The 19,356-nt window shown below is 45.1% G+C and overlaps 4 protein-coding genes across 7 annotated transcripts; 1 reads left to right on the plus strand and 3 right to left on the minus strand.

Annotated features, from left to right (window-relative positions):
* LOC117840524 (uncharacterized) lies at positions 1-2,018 on the minus strand. Its single transcript, XM_034721038.2, has one exon. The coding sequence runs from the start codon at positions 1,080-1,082 to the stop codon at positions 207-209; it is 876 nt and encodes a 291-aa protein (XP_034576929.1). The 5' UTR covers positions 1,083-2,018; the 3' UTR covers positions 1-206.
* A 6,659-nt stretch (positions 2,019-8,677) lies between these two features.
* LOC117839410 (uncharacterized) lies at positions 8,678-10,288 on the minus strand. Of its 3 annotated transcripts, XM_034719736.1 has the most exons (4): positions 10,132-10,288; positions 9,893-10,009; positions 9,348-9,796; positions 8,678-9,060 (listed from the first exon to the last, which is right to left on the minus strand). In XM_034719736.1, exons 1-4 carry the CDS (start codon positions 10,244-10,246, stop codon positions 8,941-8,943), a joined length of 801 nt encoding a protein of 266 aa, XP_034575627.1. In that variant the 5' UTR covers positions 10,247-10,288; the 3' UTR covers positions 8,678-8,940. The 3 variants fall into 3 exon arrangements, with proteins under 3 accessions (XP_034575627.1, XP_034575626.1, XP_034575628.1); XM_034719735.1 differs by having other exon boundaries at positions 9,348-10,009; XM_034719737.2 differs by having other exon boundaries at positions 9,893-10,208.
* An 890-nt stretch (positions 10,289-11,178) lies between these two features.
* Positions 11,179-13,941, minus strand: LOC117839408 (5'-adenylylsulfate reductase-like 5). 2 transcript variants are annotated; one of them, XM_034719733.2, is made up of 4 exons: positions 13,637-13,941; positions 12,677-12,858; positions 12,432-12,544; positions 11,179-11,945 (listed from the first exon to the last, which is right to left on the minus strand). In XM_034719733.2, exons 1-4 carry the CDS (start codon positions 13,835-13,837, stop codon positions 11,530-11,532), a joined length of 912 nt encoding a protein of 303 aa, XP_034575624.1. In that variant the 5' UTR covers positions 13,838-13,941; the 3' UTR covers positions 11,179-11,529. The 2 variants fall into 2 exon arrangements, with proteins under 2 accessions (XP_034575624.1, XP_034575622.1); XM_034719731.2 differs by having other exon boundaries at positions 12,432-12,556; positions 13,637-13,939.
* Positions 13,942-14,105: 164 nt separating this feature from the next.
* LOC117839409 (uncharacterized) lies at positions 14,106-19,322 on the plus strand. Its single transcript, XM_034719734.2, has 12 exons — positions 14,106-14,316; positions 14,404-14,711; positions 15,274-15,304; positions 15,396-15,409; positions 15,546-15,596; positions 15,715-15,784; positions 16,589-16,655; positions 16,771-16,838; positions 17,277-17,400; positions 18,302-18,341; positions 18,854-18,921; positions 19,078-19,322. Exons 1-12 carry the CDS (start codon positions 14,253-14,255, stop codon positions 19,082-19,084), a joined length of 912 nt encoding a protein of 303 aa, XP_034575625.1. The 5' UTR covers positions 14,106-14,252; the 3' UTR covers positions 19,085-19,322.
* The last annotated feature ends 34 nt before the right edge of the window (positions 19,323-19,356 follow it).

Raw genomic sequence — 19,356 nt, forward strand, 5'->3', positions numbered from 1 at the left:
TGCCAAAGTCACTGGGATATCACATAATCTTGCCAACCATTCAAACAAAGTGTTTATAAAAGATGGCAAAACAAAATCAAATGAAAGAACATATATTGGAGAGCCTCCATAGCATTCTGATGAACAGACACTTAACAAAACATCTTTTGTTAGCACTAAAGAAAAGGAGGCAGGTGCAGAAGCAAATTGTGATCCTGCAAAAAAAACTATTCAAGCTTCCATGCATGCAGGATCAGCGAGAAACCAAGACCTTGCAACTGGGACTCCCTAAAAATCTGCGAGTACGACCATGGCAGTGACTTCTCAGGTGCCTGGCATGTCTGAAACATGAACACTGCATTGCTCGCTGTTGATCCAAAGAGCCAGCTGTGGACATCCCAGAACACTTCCACAGGCAAGCCATCAATGAGGATTGTCTGATTTCCCCTAAACTTCCACGCCAGGTGCTTCACCTGCATCACGGGTTTCTTATCAACCCTTATTTCGAGACATGGATCCTTTAGACCGATGGTATCACACTCGATGACAATGTTATGGAACTGGCCATTGTCACAGAATTGCGCCTTAGCAGAGTAGATCTTCTTGCCATATATGTGCTCCCTTCTTGCCACGAACGCAGCATTCAGCATCGACCGATTGGCTCCAGTCTTCCTGTAAGCATCCTTCTTCATGTCACCAAGCAAGAGCACGAGCTCAAGGTCGAACACGACTGCAACATAGAACCCCTCCACTGGTTCTGGTCCGGCACCAAACTTGGCGCTCGACAGGTCCCAGAAGATCTCGATCTTGCCGTCCTCGACGTCGAGGCACTTGGACCCCTTCTTCTTGGAGAAGAGCCACGGCTTGATGTCCGCCTTGCACAGGCAGTGTCCCGACAGGTCGTCGACGCCGATGCTGAGACCTTGCCCCATGAGGCTCTTGCTCCACGTGACCGAGATCACGCAGGGCCGGCCCGAGAACTGCGTCTGGTAGAGGCAGGTCACCAGGTTCTGCGCCGCGCCCTTGCCGGCGCTGGACGACGACGACGACGCGTCCGCGATCTGGACGCCGCTCTCGCCGAAGCAGGACGGGAAGTCCCTCATGGCTCGCTTCCTTGGGCCTTTCGGCGAACACCTGGCGAGCAGGAGCCCGCTTGGATCACAGCGCAGAGCTCCGCTCCTTTGCTCTTCTCACCGCAGCAATCCACACCACCCGGCGAGCCCGCCTCACAATGCCGGCGAAGAGATGACCAACTGCGCCAGATCGGTCACGCAGATACGGAGGTCGTCGTCGAAGATTGCTCGATCCGGCAATGCCGCCACCGCCGGCCGCAAGATCCCACCCTTTACTACAAAAGGCAGCACCGACAACCGCCCAGAAAGCAAGGGGCAGCAGAACGATTGGTTGCAGCGCAAGATTTCCTCACGACGCCGCCCCTTTCCACCGCAACCCAGCCCCGCGATGCGGCAACCGGCCACAGTCGCCGCGAAACCGCAGCGACGGAGCGATCTTCCGCCTGGATTTCTTCAGAAGATGGCTCGAGCTTCCGCCTTTATACCACAGCAGTGGCACCAAGAACGGAACGCGAAACGGAAGCTTTTCCCCAGACGAGGCGAACGCTTCAGCTTCAAGCCAGAAGAACCGAGCAACCACCAGAAGATGAAGAGGAAGAGGAGGATGTGTGCACATCCATGGAGAGGGGATTGAGAGGAGCAAGTGGGGAGAACACTAGCAACCACTCCAACCAGTGTACAGACTAGAGATGAGGGAAGCAAGCAGCCGCAGCAGCAAGGAACTCGCAAGAAGTAGTGGGAGGGGAGGGGTGGAGGTGGTTTGGGAGGAAGGAGACAAAAGGTTAGTGAAAGGAGGGATACAGTACAGCCATACAAAGATACAGCACACACTGGCAGCCAACTCACTCACTCCATGGGGGAGGAGGAAGAGCTGCAGCCGCTGGCTCCTCCTCTCTTTCCGTGACCGCTGCCATTGCCCAGTGACACTGTTACCACTAGGCGGGCACTAGCTACCAGTACATTTTAATGCTAGGAGAGGGACTGGCTAGTGTGATCTTGTACTGCAGATCGAAGATGGTCAGACAATCAGGAAAAGAAATCAGTCCAAAGAGTTAACCCTTCACTTTATATTCCTACTGTCCTATGCTCGAGAAAACTCAGACAGAAGTGAACAGATGACAAATTGCTCCAAAAAGACAGCCTTGTTTTCTACTTTTCTCCCATGAACAAAATGAAGGGGGGTTTTTTTTCAGTTGCTATGCTGCATTTGCAGGCTGCACATGGTGTCACTTTCTCTCTCTTGAGTCTTGCCCTCTACTGCCTTCCTACCATGAGAATAGCAGCTCTTTCTTCTGAATTTTCTTTTCTGGGGAGAACCGGTTCACATGCATTACAGTGGAAAATGACTGGAGTATGCAGCCTACAGAAGTACAGGTGCACCGTGAGACCATCTCTCGCTGCTGTCTGGTATAAAAAAATAGGCATGTACCTGCCTTTAGGATTTTTTTCATCAGAAAAATAAAATGGCCAATGAAGCATCTCTTACCCCACTTGCTCACGGCTTATATGCTTCCCCCATGCGTGCTTTGCTATGAATATTCAAATGGAAATGGGGTTTTCTTATAAATAAAATTGGGTGACGCGTGCGTTCTCAATCATTGCTTCTACATACCAAAATTTTATACAACATTCAATAGTTTTGTTGCATGATTGAGAATGTAAACTACACCACAAGTCATTTCAGAATATTCCATCTAAGCTATCCTGATCAACAGTAGGAGAAAAAGGATAGTTTTAAGGTGCAATTAGCAAGTGGTACTACTATGACCTTTTAATTTTACGATGTACTTCGTCTTCTATGTTCATGACTTCATGTGATTAACAAAATCAAGCTTAGATAAGAAAGAGTGAGTGAAAATGCAGGTACACCGTGGTATCATGCAGTGAGGTAACAGGAATCATTGAGAAGGACAACGGTTTTCTTGGATCTGGGCCCATTTCATCCCATCCGATCCGTTAACTGACCGCCCACGAGGCCGCATTTATTCACCTCCTGGAGATCATAATCAGCCCCTCTTCACACTGCTTCATCTCCAAGCAAAGGTACACCCAAGAACACAGTTTTCTCTTCACATCACATCTTTCTAAATTGAGATTCACTCCAACACAGTTTCATCTCACATTTTTCTAAAGATGAATTCACTTCAGCATAGTTCCTCAACCCCTCTCATTGAGCAGTGGTTTCCAAAGTTTGGTGCATTGGAGGAGCTGATAAGAAAAGAGTACATCCTTATGATTTTAACTTCTAAATTATGTTCCTACTTTTGTTTTATTTATGCAAGCATATGTATTTTTATGAGAAAAGTGTGAGGCATATAGAGCGCAACTCATTTATCTTGCACCTACTTCACTTGCTAGAACTAGACCAATAAGAAAGAAAGACAACAGCTACAAATTCTAATGTGGAGTAGCACACTAACACCATGAGGGTACAAACTTGTTTGTTCGTGGAGAAAAAGAGTTGTTTAGGGTCCCATGCATCTCAAGTTCTCAATTAATTACTCACCTAGCTAGAGCCAACTACCATCATCCATGGTAGGTGGTGGTGTTCAGTTGCCGATTCATTTTTCTTCTCTGACAGAGTGTTAATATGACTCTACAGACTCAAATGCGAAAGTACTACTTCTCTATTAGAGTCAAATGTGAATGTACTTGGAGCAGTATTCCGCCTGTTTTTTTTGGGTCAAATTTTCAGAGGGGCCGGTAAGACCGGTAGACCAAAATCCGGGTAATTTTTTCAAAAAGTTAAGATAGTTTGACTGAAAGTAGAATTGCCGGATGGATTTCATCCGAACAAAAATAATTTACGGGTGGTACCGGAATTTGCTAATTTTCTCCTGAAATTCCGAACCCTGATTTGGAGTTTACTTTTGTGAATTGTCGTCACCAATAGGTGGAATTTGACCTAACTCTTTCTTCCCTGGACTTTTTGCTGATATGATATACCAGTTGGAGAACGCCAAATTCATAAGTTAGTTCCACAAGTGGAGAAGCAATTTTTTTTTACAGAAGAGAAGTGAAGAATCGATGCACCAAAGAACAAGGTCACCTGAATCGGTAGGACTTGAACCCTTAGTGTAACCTAGATCCCTTCCTCTTGGATCAATTAAGTTCCTCTAGACTGGAGTGATCTTCACACAAGATATATAGCAGTATATATCTGTGCTTGAATTTGCTTACCTAGTGACTACAAAATGTACTCAAATCTTCAGATGATGACTTGGTGACACACCACGTTAGTCTAGGACTGTGGTGTTCCAAGTAGATCATGATGATGTCCATGCATTCTGGTTGTCACTTTGCTTTCTGACCCTGCTGGCGGTTTTGGCGTGTATAGCATCATGTCCATGCAGACGCAGGGCTTTTGCCAGGAAATGAAATCTGTATGCAGCTGGGGATCGCAGATAATGGTATCCAGAAAAAGTTAAGGGCAGGAGAATACTCTTTGGCGTGCTGATGATGGCAAGAAGATTGTGTGCTGATATACTATACACGCCTGCCCTTTTATACTACTAGTTTTGGACTTTTGGTGTAAATAAAATACTTCAGAGTTCAGATAGACAAGTGATTGGTTGTGGGCATTTTATGAATCCATAACAGATTACCCATAATCGCTCTAGTTTTTTAACTACCTATTTCCTTTTTTTTAAAAAAAACATTTTACAGATTTGCCGTCAAGGCTAAAGGGAAAATGGAAGATTTCTGCGTGTGCACTTTAATTTACTTGTGTTTTTTTTATTGTCGTTCGGTGGGCATTCTGTTTCAAGCAAAATAAGGTCTGCTTGCTCCCGGTTCGGTGGCAATGATCGCAGGAAAAAGGCTAAAGCGAATGGCTTTACAGGGAAAAGCCTCTCTATCAGCCCGGGATAAAAGCGCCAGGCACGCTAATGATGGCTTTGTTATGATAACTGACGGTGCACTTTGCAGAAGTAGCTGTAAGGAGCGCCAGGTATTGCAAATCAAAATTGCGTTTTCTTTTCTTTTCTTTTCTTTTCTTGGAGATGATGACAACTCAACTGTTTAAGGTTAAAGATACTAAAAGAAATTGTCTCAGTTAGTTCCATGGAAACATCTCCAAGTATCATAATTATGAGCACTGTAATGAGAGCATGTTGTCTGCAGACTGCACTAGCGATAGAACTCCACTGAAACTTGAGAGGAACTTTTCAGGCAACCACACAACATGTGCGAATAATATTCCCAAATTAGGAGAAGTTTGTTCGAGAGTTTGTAGACCATTACAGTCGGAGACGAGAAGCTAGCTGCAGCCAGTCATCAGCAGCATGAGGACTCTGGACTCTACGTTACGTAGGTGACAGCACCGAGAGACGGATGGACGCCCGTTCGTGTGTGGTAGCAGGCGCAGGACGCAGACACCACGCAACGCTAGGTAGCTAGCTGTCCCTACGCGGCCAAGCCCACCCCCACACGCGCGCGGCGTGAAAAGCTTGAGCTCATTGTGCCGGCCGGCGCCAGGCACATGCACAGGCATACAGGCACGCAAACAGTGGCGAGCATGCAGCCGCGGGACTGGCCTGGACTGAAGCTAGCTTTGCTTTGCTTGATCTGCACTTAATCCTACCACTACCAGGCTCCCACAGGCCACACTGCCTCTGAGCAAGGGCGGCCGGTTCGTGTGCCTCTTTTTGTTAGGCAAGCTGGAAAGCATATACAAAGCATCAGGAGTTACAAGTAAGAACAGTAGTGACCTATCGACGAAGCACCCGGCTCCGGGGACAGAGAAGGCTTTGTTTCCTTGTCATCATCTCCTGCAGCATGCATGACAGACAGGATAGGAGTCGGAGGACACTCGCTCCCAGTGCCACGAATCAGGGGCATGCGTTTGCTTGCGCTAGACTTCACCCCCAGCATCACTCGTATCGTACGTGTGCTACCTTGACGCGACTTGATTTGCAGCCTTAGTACTAGCTATCTAGCGTACATGCCATGGCAGCAGCAACCAACAACAGCATGATGATGGGGAACGAAGTGAAAACCTGCACTTTCATTTCCTTTTGAGCTGAGGAGGACCCTGCTGCTCTCGTTGTTGCTTGCTTCGTCAGCAGCTGCCGGCCGGCTACCATCCCCGTCACCACCAACTCCGGCGTGCGTGCATGGCCTACTTCGTCGATCGCGTTCAGCAGCTAGGAAATCCGTTCTCCGATCTCTTTTCGCCGCGCTGCATGATTCATCGGGAGACGATTGCCTAGGCACGGTGCAGAGTGCACTCTAGCGCGGTAGCAGCCAGTGCAACACGTGCATATCTCCGTGCGCCGTAGAGGATCCTGAGGAGTGAGGAAGTTCCTCCTCCTTCCTGATACGGAATTACAGATACGGATCGATCGGGTGACGGTGACCAGATCTTGGACGGCAGGCGTGTGCAGGCCTGTATGTGCTACCAACTCTAACCAAATCGATGCACCCCATGGAGATGCGATCACAACAAACAAACGCACGCACGCACGCACGCATCACCGCAGAGAGGGTGCTGATGCACTGCACTGCCACTGAGCAGATTAAAGCTGCACTGGTGACTTCATGCGATGGATCGTGGATGCAAATAAAGGATCGGAACCGACTGAATCGATCCATTGATTGTAGCCGCAGCCCGGACCATTGATTACCTGTCGTTGGACGGAGCTTTCGTTCCCCGCCGATCGCGACGTACGGACGATCGAGCACGTGGTGGTTTCAGTAAGGTTAGCATCCATGACCATGACGATGATCATCGATCACTCGATCGGTCGGTCGGTCGGTCAGTGCAATGGAATGAAAGCTCGAGCGATTGACGGACGGACAGGCACACGTGGAGGGCGCCATGGCTGCGCTCGACCAACGGACCAGCGATCCTCCCAGCAGGTGCGCGCCTCGCGCCTGGATTTGTCTTTCTCCCCGCGGACTCGAGCGCCGCCCGGAGGATTCCCCCTCCCTTTCCCACGCCGACGGTACGTGGCCGGCCAGTGGTGACCGCAGTGGGAGTGGAGCCGGCCCAACCGACAAGGCCGGCCGGCTGCCGCAGCGCCGGAGCTTCACGGGGAACGTACGCTGAACAGCAGATACCTCGTCGATTCTCGCGTCGCTCCAGGAAGATCTCCTGTGCTCGAACAGGGCATCCTCGGTGCAACGAAATCTGAACGCATCTCGGCGGGTTTCTGGTGATCTTTCTTCCATCTTTACGCGCCTCTTTCCCTGCAAATAAACCTTGGTTTCAGTTGGGTACGGGCATTCATTGCTCGCGCCAAAGATGGCAGTAAACAGCAGCTGCTCGCCTGCTCGGCTTTGATGATGTTTTGGCCTACCGGCTCCTCTTGCGATCCATCGCATGCATTGAAGGAGCAGCGCTGTCAGTTCGTTGAGCCGCCAGGGACAGGGCAGTAGGGCACCTTGTTTGATCTGATCAGTTGCCCTAAAGAGGATGGAGAGCCTACTACTGGAGGGCATGCGTTGGCCGACGCCCTGAAAGGCACTGATCGCCAGCCAGATGCCCTAACCTACAGTGGTAGTGTGGTACTGCGCCGTTACCAGTCTGTCTCGTCTCATCACTGCACAGGACTGGAGCGTTGTGACTTGCCGATTTGGCAAGGAGCAGTCGGGAAGAACACCAGCAGATTAGGGGTATTTGGTCCGAACTAAACTTTATGTCGCATCGAATATTCATTCGGATATTAATTAGAAGAACTAAATATGAGCTAATTATAAAACTAATTACATATATGGAGGCTAATTCACGAGACGAATATGTTAAACCAAATTAATCCATCATTAGCACACGTTTACCGTAGCATCATATTGTCAAATCATGGACTAATTAGGATTAATAGATTCGTCTCACAAATTAGCCTCTGAAATTGGTTTTGTAATTAGTCTATTTGATACTCTTACTTAGTATCTAAACGTTCGATGTGATAGGAATTTAGAAGCTCAGGAACCCATCGAGAGAATTATTATATTTTAAAAAAATTCAGACGATTCAGCAGTCAGGACAGCTCGCAATTTCTGCACTGCACAAAATCGCCATTTGCTTCAGAGGGTGGGGCGTTCTCGTCTTCTCGGCAGAAAAGGAAAGTGCAAATAGGCTTTGGATGGCACGTGTCGGATGATGGGCTTTGGGATTAGAAGCCCGCAAGGACTCCATGGGCTCGAAATGGACGAGCTAAGGGATTTCACTATTTGTCTATTTTCACCAAGTCGACAGAGACATGGGTGAAATCCCCGCGACGATTCAATCATTTTCACTCGAATTTGTAGTTCCAAAAAATTCACTGAATTTTTTCAAGGAACACGGCACCTTCCAGCGTCGGCGTCAGTGAACAAGGGTGTCAGGCTCATCTCCCTGGACCGGTCCCAGCCATTGCTGTCGCGGGAGCACTGTTCAAAGATGGTTCCTCCTTATCCTCTGGCACGTGGACGCGACAACATTTGCCGCGTTGCCGTTCCGATCCTTGGACGATCAACTCGACATTTTCCTCGATTTTTCCCGACGGGGTTTCTTGGAACTTGGATCAAAGGGAAGGGAAGAAGATCACTGTCGGTGCCATGCGGTGTACTAATCGACAAATCAACAGTCTCTCTTGGCGCATGGAGAGCAAGATTCTCAGTGAACGGTCATGCACAGCCAAGAACCATGAAGCCCTCAAACTTTTTTTTTTGCATCTGATATCTATTCATTTTTCTGCATAATTGATGCTCTTACAATTTGATCTATAATACAGGTACTATTCACATCTAGTAGCAGGAACAGCAAATGTACATGATGCAAGAGAATGCTAGTGTGCACACAGGTCGCTGGCAGCTGGGCCCTGGTCAGTATAAAGAATGTACAAAGCAAACATTAAATTACAGGATGATCTAGTGCTAATCACGCATGAAGTTCCAAGTTCCTGACGCATCAAAACCCCTGATAGTACCCGCCAAACGATATGCTCGCCCGTGCCGACGATGCGCCTCCCATGACCGACGACATGGTCTGGTTCAGTCTGGATGCCTGCTGCACAACCTGCTGAATCCTCTGCAGATCAAACAAGCACAAACCTGTCAGAAAACCCCATTTCTCTAGTAGTGCTTCATCCATAACCTATTCCAAGATTCCATTCTGCAATAATCCGGTCTAAAATCCAAAGATTCTTTTCAATTTTTTTGCACCAACGTATAAGTGAGGTTTAAGTATGAGTTTTAAAAAGGAGGAGTAAAGTATAAGTAAGCAATATCCTAATCCAAGAACATGCTGTTAGGAATGTTTGCAGATGTTAAAAAAAAAGCTGAATTGCTAGAAGCCATCAGGGAAGAGCCACGAACCTCGTCATCGGCGTACATCTGGAGCTGGATCTTGTGATCCTGATGCCTCTTCTGCTGCTCCTTGCCTCCAAGCAGGAAGATGACAAACGTGGCAGCCGCAACCCCAAACGAGCAGAGCGCCCCGACACCGTTCACCCTCAGGTTCCCCACGCTGAAGCCCGTTCTGCTGACCCCCTCTTCTTCCTCCCGAGCTCGCTGATCATCAGGTGCAGGAGCTTCAACCAGCACCTCGTCCTGATCAGCCTCCTTGACACCATCAGGGGACTTGACCATCTCGTCGTCATGATCTTCTGCTTCATAGATCAGTATCTCGGTCACCTTGCTCACGAGCTCCTCTCGCTTCGGATCGGTCAGCAAGGCGGCGATGTCCATGAACTCGATGTCCGGATCATGGACACAGGCATCTTGTGATGGTAGGAGGAGTGGTTTCTTGGCCGCCGCCTCCTCATCTGGGATGCAATCATAGGGAGGAGGATGAGATGCAGGGCCGAAGTGATCCATGTCGATCACGACCAGCTCGGTGCCGAGCAAGAGCTGGTCCTTACCGCCGCCGACAGCGCCATGGCTGCCATTGCTGCAGTCCTCTTCCAGGAAGAAGGAGCTCTTGTGGTCAGGCAGGAGCTCCCACTCATCAAGGCTGATCGCATCCATGGAAGCCCCCTCTGCTCACAGGCAAGTCTGGATCAGGGATCTATATAGCTGGACACTTGCAGCGATGATACCTAGAGTGGTCAAGAATGGATGCTTCCCAGGAATCAACACAAGTGATGGCACGGAAGGATACCTTGTGTTTTTCTGGAGGGAAACGACTGGAGAAGAACCAGTGGCAGTGGGAACAGGGACGCTTGTCGGAGCAAGGGAAATAGTGGCAAACCAGTTTTGAAAGAGTTTGCCAGCATTGCTGCTAGGTGAGGACAAGGGTGAAAATGTTCTTTGGGGCCTACCACTGGGGAATTCTACCTTCTACTCAATTCGTTTTTCACGCTTGGGTGATCCAGTCAGGCCGAAAAAGGTGAAACGCTTGGACACCCCGGCCATTAGGAGAAAATCATTATATTAGAAAATAATAGCCTTAATACTATCGGTTAAAATTCGTGGATTAATTTATCTACGCACAATACACCTTGTTAAGCCTAGTGACTCCCAGTTTAAACACCATATCCAAAACATGTCTAAAGAGTTCTCAAAATTTCATTTTGCAAAGGCATACTGAATTGCACCCATTATTTTCTGAAAATAAATACAGGCGGTACTTTGTAGTTTTAATTAGACGGCATAACAAACTCATTAAATCTGTCTCTATCAGCAGCTGTCAGAATTACTAGATGCCACTGCCACCTAATCCACATCCACGTCGATCCCTTTCCATCAAGCTACGAGGAGCGTTTCCAGAATGTCATGTGCAAGTCAAATCAAATTCACAGAAAACTGCGTAACATAACTGAGCATGGTCAAGCAAAGGAGGCGATAAACGAAATATACATGAGCTAAGAAAGGAAGATATGCACACCAGTTAAGAACGTCATGTACAACTGTACAGGCAACATCTGTTCTGAAGCTTCAGCAGAAATCCAAGTTAAGATAGCGACCGGAGATAGCAATGGATAATCATGCATTACAGTAAAAATCGAAGAAACCTTAGAAGACAAATCACAGGATGAAATAACAAAGTCACTGAAAAAGAAAGCCTTTCAGATTCCACGTGATCTGATCTTGTTTCTTCCAAACAATATAGTGACCATTACAACTCAAGAGAGCAACTGAGTCCCACAGATCAGAGCATGACTCAATAGTCCAAGCTTCAAGCTCTTCATGCTAGCTTAAAACAGAATAACAAAGTGAAACCAAGTTCTTTAATGGAGAGTGCAGAGTAAATTACCAATACAACATCACAAACAGAAATAAATCCTAAAAGAAAACCTAATAAGATGTTCATCATACATGACCCATTTACTGTAGTTAATGAACAGAGAGATTAGGCATTGCATCAGCAAATGCAAATGTATTCCTCCTAATATACAACAGCACATGACGTCCTCAAAATTTACATGCCTGTAAGGTTTCCCAACATCCTGACTGCACGGAACAGAGAACCATGGTACATAGCAGGATTGGAAACAAAGAGTAAATGGTTTCGGACCATGTGAGCAGCTAGCCTAACAAACAACACCCCCCTAAAAGCCTAAGCTTGTCTTGAAGATGACGGTTCACCCAGTGAAACGGAAGTAAATGAGGAAGCCCAAGCTCGAGCGTTACTTGCTCCTTTCCTTAGGTCCGTTGCCTTATTGCTCAGTCTAAGCTTGCTCCAAAGCCTCCTCACATCAAGTACATTCAATGCTCGATCCAAGAGCTGGTTTGATCCCCTACGGATCCCCAAGTTCAAGTTTCGGACACGCACAACTAAGAAGGCTCTCAGATGAGACAGGACAACAGGTATGAAGTACGACACAACCTTCATGATGATAAAAAGAGCTGCAAGCAACAAAAAGGGCTCATGTTTTGCCATTTCACGAAGAGATCGATCCCATGGCATGATGGATCTCAAGCTTCCTGTACTCTCTTGCTGCACGACATCAAGATGTGCAATTGGATCAAGACCTGCAGCAGGAAAACGTACATCAGAAAAATGCTTTGGAGTACTATATGGGACATAATGGTATAACTAATTAACTATCCCTGCTTAGTTGTTTGGATAGTGTACTCAAATCCATATTACAATGACATGTTGCTATGAGAAATTGAGCATGTCATTTCCGCATAAACTACAAACCATACTGCTTATGTACATTCACAATCATCAAACATTCAAAAACCTCAAAAAGTAAAACATCATAATAAGATTACAATCTTGGTCAAGACCATCCGAGGTTTTTTTATTCATGACAGCAGCCGATTCACAATTAGGCAGCAGTAATAATTTCCAAGATAAAAACTAAAACACACACAATCAACTTCCAATAAAGGGAACCCCAGGGTTGTATTTTCAGTCATTAGATTTGCTAAGTCTCAAGTAAATCATATTTGAAAAAATCTGTGATCATTCAATAAAGCTATGTGCATGAAGATGAGTAACAATAATAGTACCTGTAGTTTCTTTATAGAAATTAACCAGAGAGCTGAGATCTTTTGAACCCCGATATCGAACCATCGTAGTCTCATTTACAAGAAGAACGGCTGGGAAGCCGCGAACACCATATCTTGAAAACAAACTACAGTAAGCAGATGCAGTACAATGAGCAGCAATCCACTGAACAAACAATATTTGTTCAAGAATGGACAAATTGCCTCAATTCAGCAGACTAACACAAAAGAGTTAAACATTCACATACCTAGGTGTAGCAGAAGATTCTTCAACAGCAAAGTGATGTATCTGAGGGTACATAGTGCTGAGAGCTTCAAATATTGGTCGGAATTTGCTCGAAAATGGACACCATGCAGCATAAAAGAGAATGGAGTATGAAGCACCCCTACGCCGAAGGTTCAACTCTGTATCAACAGCCTCTCCACTCACCTTCAGGAGAAGACAAGGTATATTAAGTACTACTGAAGAAGTCACAACTTTCCAAATTTGCAATATAAACTATCTACGTTCATTGCACTGCCAGGGTTTTCAATTAATCAAGTGACAAACAATACTCTTGATCATAAAAGAACATGCATGTTGTATTGTCACTGCATCCTCAATACCTCGATGTGTCTTTCTTTGCTGAAACTGAGACATGCATAGTCTGTGTTGCTCCATGCCTTCCTTTAAATCTTATCCCCAATTTCCGAACATCCTCAAGCCCAAAATGCATCTTCCATCTTGTTTATTATCCGTCACAACACCAATCCTACTTGACTACCCCATTTTTAGCTCCACTAGCCTTTCTTCTGTTTATTATTGGCCAATTGCATTCATCAACACATTTTCCGCACAACCCTATTGGGTGACTGGATTCTTCGTTAGCTCTGGTTTACTGTATAATTGCATCTCAGAAAGCTCCCATGTTGCTAATTTTGCAAATTCAATTTTTAAAGACAGGATTAATTAGCAAGGACCAAGATTCGCACACGTCATGGTGCGGATATTTCTAGCAGGGGAAAAAAATCAAGGCATCTTTCTCTGTCTCCCTCTAATATCGCCCAGTTTTGCACGCAAATCGTATCCCGATGGCGAGTTAAAAAGAAAAACAGCACGTCGCTACTAGTTCCCGTGTTGACATGTAGAGATTTTGATAGTAACGTCGTGGCTAGCGGCGGGCGGCTAGGTTGGCCGATTAGGCGGTGTAGGAGGAGAGGAGGCATACCTCGAGAGGCGGGGACGGCTCGATCCGGACGAAGGGGCAGCGCGATCCGACGGCATCGAGGAACGGCGGCGCGTCCCTCCGCGCGCATGTGCCCGCCGCCCCCTGCCCCGCACCCGGCGACGCCGCGGCGGCGGCGGAGCCAGCAACGGCAGCGACGAGGGCGACGGCCACGGCAACGGCGGCGGCGGCGCAGCGCATCATAGCTTCTCCGTCTTCTCTCTCTCTCGCTCGCTCGGTCTCTCCCCTTTCGATTCTTCCGCTTCCGAAATTTCTCCGCGTGTGGAGGCTAGATTTGGCGAAAGAAAAAAAAAATCTGGGAGGGCGGGGTTATTTTGGGGGGCGGGTGCGGGTGGTGGTGGCCGGTGGGGACGCCGCGGGTCCGCGTGCGTGCTGCGGCCTGGTTGGTTGGGGCGCTGCTGCTGCTGCCGACGGCTGACCTCGGGCGGGGAGGGACAGGTGGGTCCCACCACGCCAGCGTCTTTTTTTTTGGGTTCCAGGGCCACCCCAATCAGAGAAACGGGACGTCAAAAAAAAGGGAGAACGACCCACGGTTCCCTGGGCCTGAATCCACCCCAAATGTTGATCGGCCCATATCGTAGCCATTTCGCAGCGATCGATGAAAATAAGCAAACCTTTTGGTAGGATTCTCACTTGTTTCTGCGGATTTTCGCTTTCCACCGGTAAGAAAATCGGTGAAAATAAGCCAAACTTTTTTTTTAAAGATTCACACTCATTTACACGGATTTTCGCTAATTTCCACCGATCAGCCACCGCTTATAAGCGGAAAGCCCTCCTCTCGTCGCCCGCCGCGAAGGCGCAAGGCCGCAAAGCGAAAGGGGAGAAGGGGAGGAGCAAGGCCGACTTCGCAATGCAGATCCTCCGCCGGAAGGTTCTGGAAGCTTCCCGCCGCCTCCCTCTTTTCTACGCTGCGTCCGCAGCGTCCCGCGGAAGCGCCCATGCGGTCGCCACGCTCGCCGCCGCCGCGCGGTGGGCCCCGCCCGCCGCCTCGGGCTCGCTTGCCGCCGCTCCGTGGGCCGCCACCCAGCGGCGCGGCGCGAAGATGCTTGGCTCCGACGTACGAATTCCCTTGCGACTTTCCTTAATCTCTTTTATGCGAAATTTTGCTCACTGATCCGTGCCCAGGGTTGAGTTGGGTTTTAATGGGTTGATGCAGTTGATTGTTTTAGTTTCAGTTGTTTTGTTTAATTCGATGCAAAAATGGTTTAAGATTATTTGTTCATTTGTCTGCGGCAGGATTAGTTGGTTGTTCTTTTGTTTCTGGTAGAATTACTGTTCAGGCCTCATAGGCATGTTATATGGAACGACTATGCAGGGTATAGCTGGGAGTTTATTACAGTAGTTAGAGGTCGGATATGTGTCGTGGATTAGAATGAGCAAATTGTATGCTATGCGGCGCATGAATGTGCTGTCCGTCTGATGTAAACTCACTACAGCTAGCAGTCAGTAGGAAGGCTTACCCATGGCCTTAAAATGCCCGTGCAAAAATGAACACTTTATGTCATGTTATCTTCCTTATTCTGCTCCTCCAAATGCTTTTTTTTTCAGTTCTGCATTTCGTTCTCTTTGCTGAAGCACTATGCACTGATTAACTCTGGGACTGTCTTCATATATTGTAGGTGAAACTTGGAAATGTAATACAAAGAAGAGGTGTGTGGTTACATCTCTTGTGTTTTACCTTTTCCTTCGAGTATCGCTGACTGTTAATTACTCATCCCTTTGGCCAACCTTAAAATTCAAGGTCGCATTTATCAGGTACAGAACTTTTTTTATTCTGCATCCATTGGTAGTTAGTTACTGCTTTGGTGAAGTTTGTACTAGTTTATACCTGTGTTCATTATTACTAGAAAAGGCACTGTATTGTTTCCTGATTTGGTTATGTTTTGGTCAGGTAATAAAAGCACAACATTCACATCAAGGAAGAGGAGGGGCCACAATACAGGTTGTTTATTTTATTTCACTGTTTATTTGCTGCAGCAATTGGTGCCTCATAGTTCACTACCACAATCACAAGTAGTCAGCATTTACATTGTTTTATTTTGAACACTTGAGTGTTGCAGGTGGAACTGAGGGATGTTGACACTGGAAACAAAATTACAGAAAGATTTCGCACTGATGAGGCCCTTGAGAGTATGATTTATTGTTCTTTTCTTACAGAAAAGGCAACTTTAATAGCTAAGATATAGCCAGCCATACAAGCCTTTATGTTGTAGCCTAACTGTCCCCATGCATGTAACCATCCCCCTGAAATTTGCTCACATGTGTTTTACGTGGGCACTTCTTTCTTCTTTTTACATTATATTCTTTTTGGATGTCACATGGCATTCATGTGCCTAACCAATTTTTAGACAGTCTCATAACCTATGGAACACGATTGAACAAACTAAATTGAATTCATAACCATATAGAATCTATGTAATCATGATGTAGAAACTGGTATATATCGACTGTCCAGTTGGTAGTCTTAGGATCAAGACCTTGTGTTCCAGCCATGGCCGAGAGCCTCTCCAAATCTATGCATTGTATTAATCCTGCAATTAATTTGATTGACTTGATTGTATTATTTTTATACACAAGCACATTATATTAATGTTGTTGGAAGAAAATATAAATATCATGGCACCATGTTTAACTGCATTTTGTGAGAAGCTGTCCAAAATTATCTGTTATCATCTGGATCCTGGCAAAGTTTCAGTCTTCCTGTCTAGCCAACTTCTCTACACACAGCCTGAGCTAATAGCCTTGTATTGGCCTGATCACCATTTGTATTTGGAAAGGGGACAATAAAGAATAAACACTGGCTGCCCAACAGTATCCAGTTTGGTGTCAGTTGGCATCTATGATAACATGTTTGATTCAGTTTTTCATGTTTTAAACTTATACAATCATGTACATAATGCTAATCTAGTTAATGCTTTGTGTGAAAACACTCAGGAGTTTTTGTTGAGGAGAAGTTATTCACATATTTGTATCAGGAAGGAGACACTGTGACGCTTATGGAGTAGGTTTTATTTCCCATCTTTCTTGTCATTTAACTGTTCACATGCTAAGCTGTGATGCTGTCCATATTTATTTTTAATCGTGATCTAATCTGGTGTATATATTTTTTTTGTCAGGCCTGAAACATTTGAGCAAATTGAAGTTTCAAAGGATCTGTTTGGCAAAGCTGCTGCATACCTGAAAGGTTCAGCCGAGTAGTAATTAATAACAAGAAGGAATTATGATGGTTTTCAAAAATAAAATGTGCTTATGTTTTAATATTTGTACAGTGAGCAATTTAATTCTCTTATGATTCCTTCCTCATATATGAATGCTGATGGTTGTGTAGTACCTTTCAGTTTTCATAACATGGCAACTGACAAAGATCTCATTTTAGATTAATACTATAAGTGGAAGACTTGAGTTTTGCCATCAGACTGATATTTACTAATCTAGTAATGTTTATGATTTTATAGTTTCCTTCTATTATTGGGCTTTACTTTTCATAGTTTCCAACCATTGCAGCTTGCCAACTTTTGAATTTGCAGTGTCCGTATTAATTTCATATTCTCAGTTTGGAATTTAGTTTATAACGTGTTTGTTAAAATCCTTACACCCTATTTTATTTCTCACTTGTAAACAGATGAAATGAAGGTGAACCTACAATACTTTGATGGCCGGCCAATGTCTGCTACGGTTCCTCCTCGAGTGACTTGCACTGTTGTTGAAGCACAGCCGAATACAAAAGGGCTTACTGCTCAACCTCAGTAAGTTTCTATATTACTTCATCATCCACTTATTATTATATTGTGTAATGTTTGTTTATTATATATTCAACATTCTTTTTGTTGCTTTTACCACTTTTAATGGGTTATTTGGTAAGGTGCATGTGTTGGGTGTTTATTCATACCCTGGAAGAAAGATAGGCTTCTTAAATGTTCAGCAATAAGGTTGTGGTTGCATAGTAATATGATTTAATGCTGTCTAATAATTAGCGATTAATTGTTTAATGTTATCTTTCTAGTTGGCAATGCACGAACAAGATTAATAGCAATTTGCTTTGAGAGAGAGTCTAAGAAAGTTACCAGCATATTAACATATCAAGTAGCCGCAGGCAGTGGAATGCTGGGTTGTGGAAGTAGGCTAGTTTTCATCATTCAGAACTTGCAAAATCAAGAAGCTGTAGTGACCACCTGTTCAGAATTGTCCAAACCAGCTTCATTGGTCCTTTACCTGTACTGAATTCCACTGTCACTTCTTCCATTGACTCGCGAATGTAAGAGATTTTTGGCCGCAAACCTCTGTTAGACGGTATATTCAGGGTTTGTAACTGCCCAACTCATAGTGCAGTAGTTTTTGGCTTCCTAAATCATTTTTCGTATTGAAATGATACCTGTAATCTTGAGATTTGATTACAAGACTTTATATGGTACGATAGATTGCTTGATAGTGTAGGACTTTGGAGACCTGAGATTGATGAGCACTCTGTCATTAAGTTGTTATTATTTAGCACTTAGAACATTTGTTTTCTTGACACTGTTAACCTGTGATACTGCTGAATTTATCTATGAACTGTGCATATTTTACTAATTCCAGCTCCATTATTTTACAGTGAGATGTTTAAGCCTCACTATACAGTTAATAACCACATGCTTGTTATAAATGCAGGTATAAAAGGGTCGTGCTGGATAATGGTCTTACAGTGCTTGTAAGTTGCTGGGCACCATTTCGTAGCGTCTGCCTACCTAGAACTATTGTTATTATATGCATTTGTTGATCTAGTGCTGTTCTCTTTGTTAAATTGTGTATGGAGTGCAGTATAAATGTTTTTGTTTGCAATTCCTTTTTTTAGAACATTTATGTACAGAGCCAATTTGTAGTTGCTGAATTGGCAGAGCTTTATACTTTTCTATAGTTTCATTTAAGGTTTAGGCACATAACCTTATTCTCATGATTCACCCTCTTCTTTTCCTTTTGTCGTCTAAATTTTGTTGCCACCATTTCATAAAAAAATTTGTTGCCACCATAAACTTGATTGGCTCACTTATTTCCATTAATACGGCATCATGATTTTACCTGAAAATAAGTTACGGACTCATGTGTGCACTATTTCTTGGATGCATGACCTATCGGTACTGGTTCAAACTTTAACCATGAACTTTTACGGATCATGTGTGCACTATTTGATATTAACATTACCTTTTTTTCCCTTTATCTTAGGCACCGCCTTTTATTGAAGCAGGTGAACAAATTGTAATCAGTACAGCAGATGATTCATATATGACGAGGTATGTGATGGAAAGCCTGATCATTTCCTTATTATATCATAAAAAGGCAATTCAAAGAATACAGTTCAACTTTTAGAATCTGCACTGGTTGCAATGTGCCTTTTGTCTTTTGATATTTGAATTCCTGAAAATCATTTATGCGATTTTGCATTTCAGGGCCTAAGGGATATCTTGGATAGCGTTTTGTTCTTCCAAATTGGAAAATTGAATGCATTTTGCCTACTAGGATAAGTGTTACCTCGTGCAGCTGCCACAAATGTCAACCGTGGCCGCCAGCTACCAAGAACTTAGTTCTTACCCACACATTTTGTACTCGCAGATGCTTTTATTTGATCTTCATTCAAATAATTATGCAACAGATTCCTTTGATGGAAAACCATGAAAATTTTTGTGGGAACTCAGGTAGAGAAGCCATTTTTGTAGATAGGTTGAAAT

Source organism: Setaria viridis, chromosome 9, assembly GCF_005286985.2.
Source record: "Setaria viridis chromosome 9, Setaria_viridis_v4.0, whole genome shotgun sequence".
Classification (NCBI taxonomy): Eukaryota; Viridiplantae; Streptophyta; class Magnoliopsida; order Poales; family Poaceae; genus Setaria; species Setaria viridis.

Coding starts and splice junctions, on each gene's coding strand:
- LOC117839410 (XM_034719735.1), bottom strand. CDS start 10,246: ATGCTGGCAAACTCTTTCAAAACTGGTTTGCCACTATTTCCCTTGCTC. Junction 10,010..10,131: donor TCCCTCCAGAAAAACACAAG/GTATCCTTCCGT, acceptor GCCTGTGAGCAG/AGGGGGCTTCCATGGATGCG. Junction 9,061..9,347: donor AGATGTACGCCGATGACGAG/GTTCGTGGCTCT, acceptor TTTGATCTGCAG/AGGATTCAGCAGGTTGTGCA.
- LOC117839409 (XM_034719734.2), top strand. CDS start 14,253: ATGAAAATAAGCAAACCTTTTGGTAGGATTCTCACTTGTTTCTGCGGA. Junction 14,712..15,273: donor CGAAGATGCTTGGCTCCGAC/GTACGAATTCCC, acceptor CATATATTGTAG/GTGAAACTTGGAAATGTAAT. Junction 15,785..16,588: donor CACTGATGAGGCCCTTGAGA/GTATGATTTATT, acceptor GAAAACACTCAG/GAGTTTTTGTTGAGGAGAAG.
- LOC117839408 (XM_034719731.2), bottom strand. CDS start 13,837: ATGATGCGCTGCGCCGCCGCCGCCGTTGCCGTGGCCGTCGCCCTCGTC. Junction 12,557..12,676: donor GAATCTTCTGCTACACCTAG/GTATGTGAATGT, acceptor TGCTTACTGTAG/TTTGTTTTCAAGATATGGTG. Junction 11,946..12,431: donor TTTCTATAAAGAAACTACAG/GTACTATTATTG, acceptor TTCCTGCTGCAG/GTCTTGATCCAATTGCACAT.
- LOC117840524 (XM_034721038.2), bottom strand. CDS start 1,082: ATGAGGGACTTCCCGTCCTGCTTCGGCGAGAGCGGCGTCCAGATCGCG.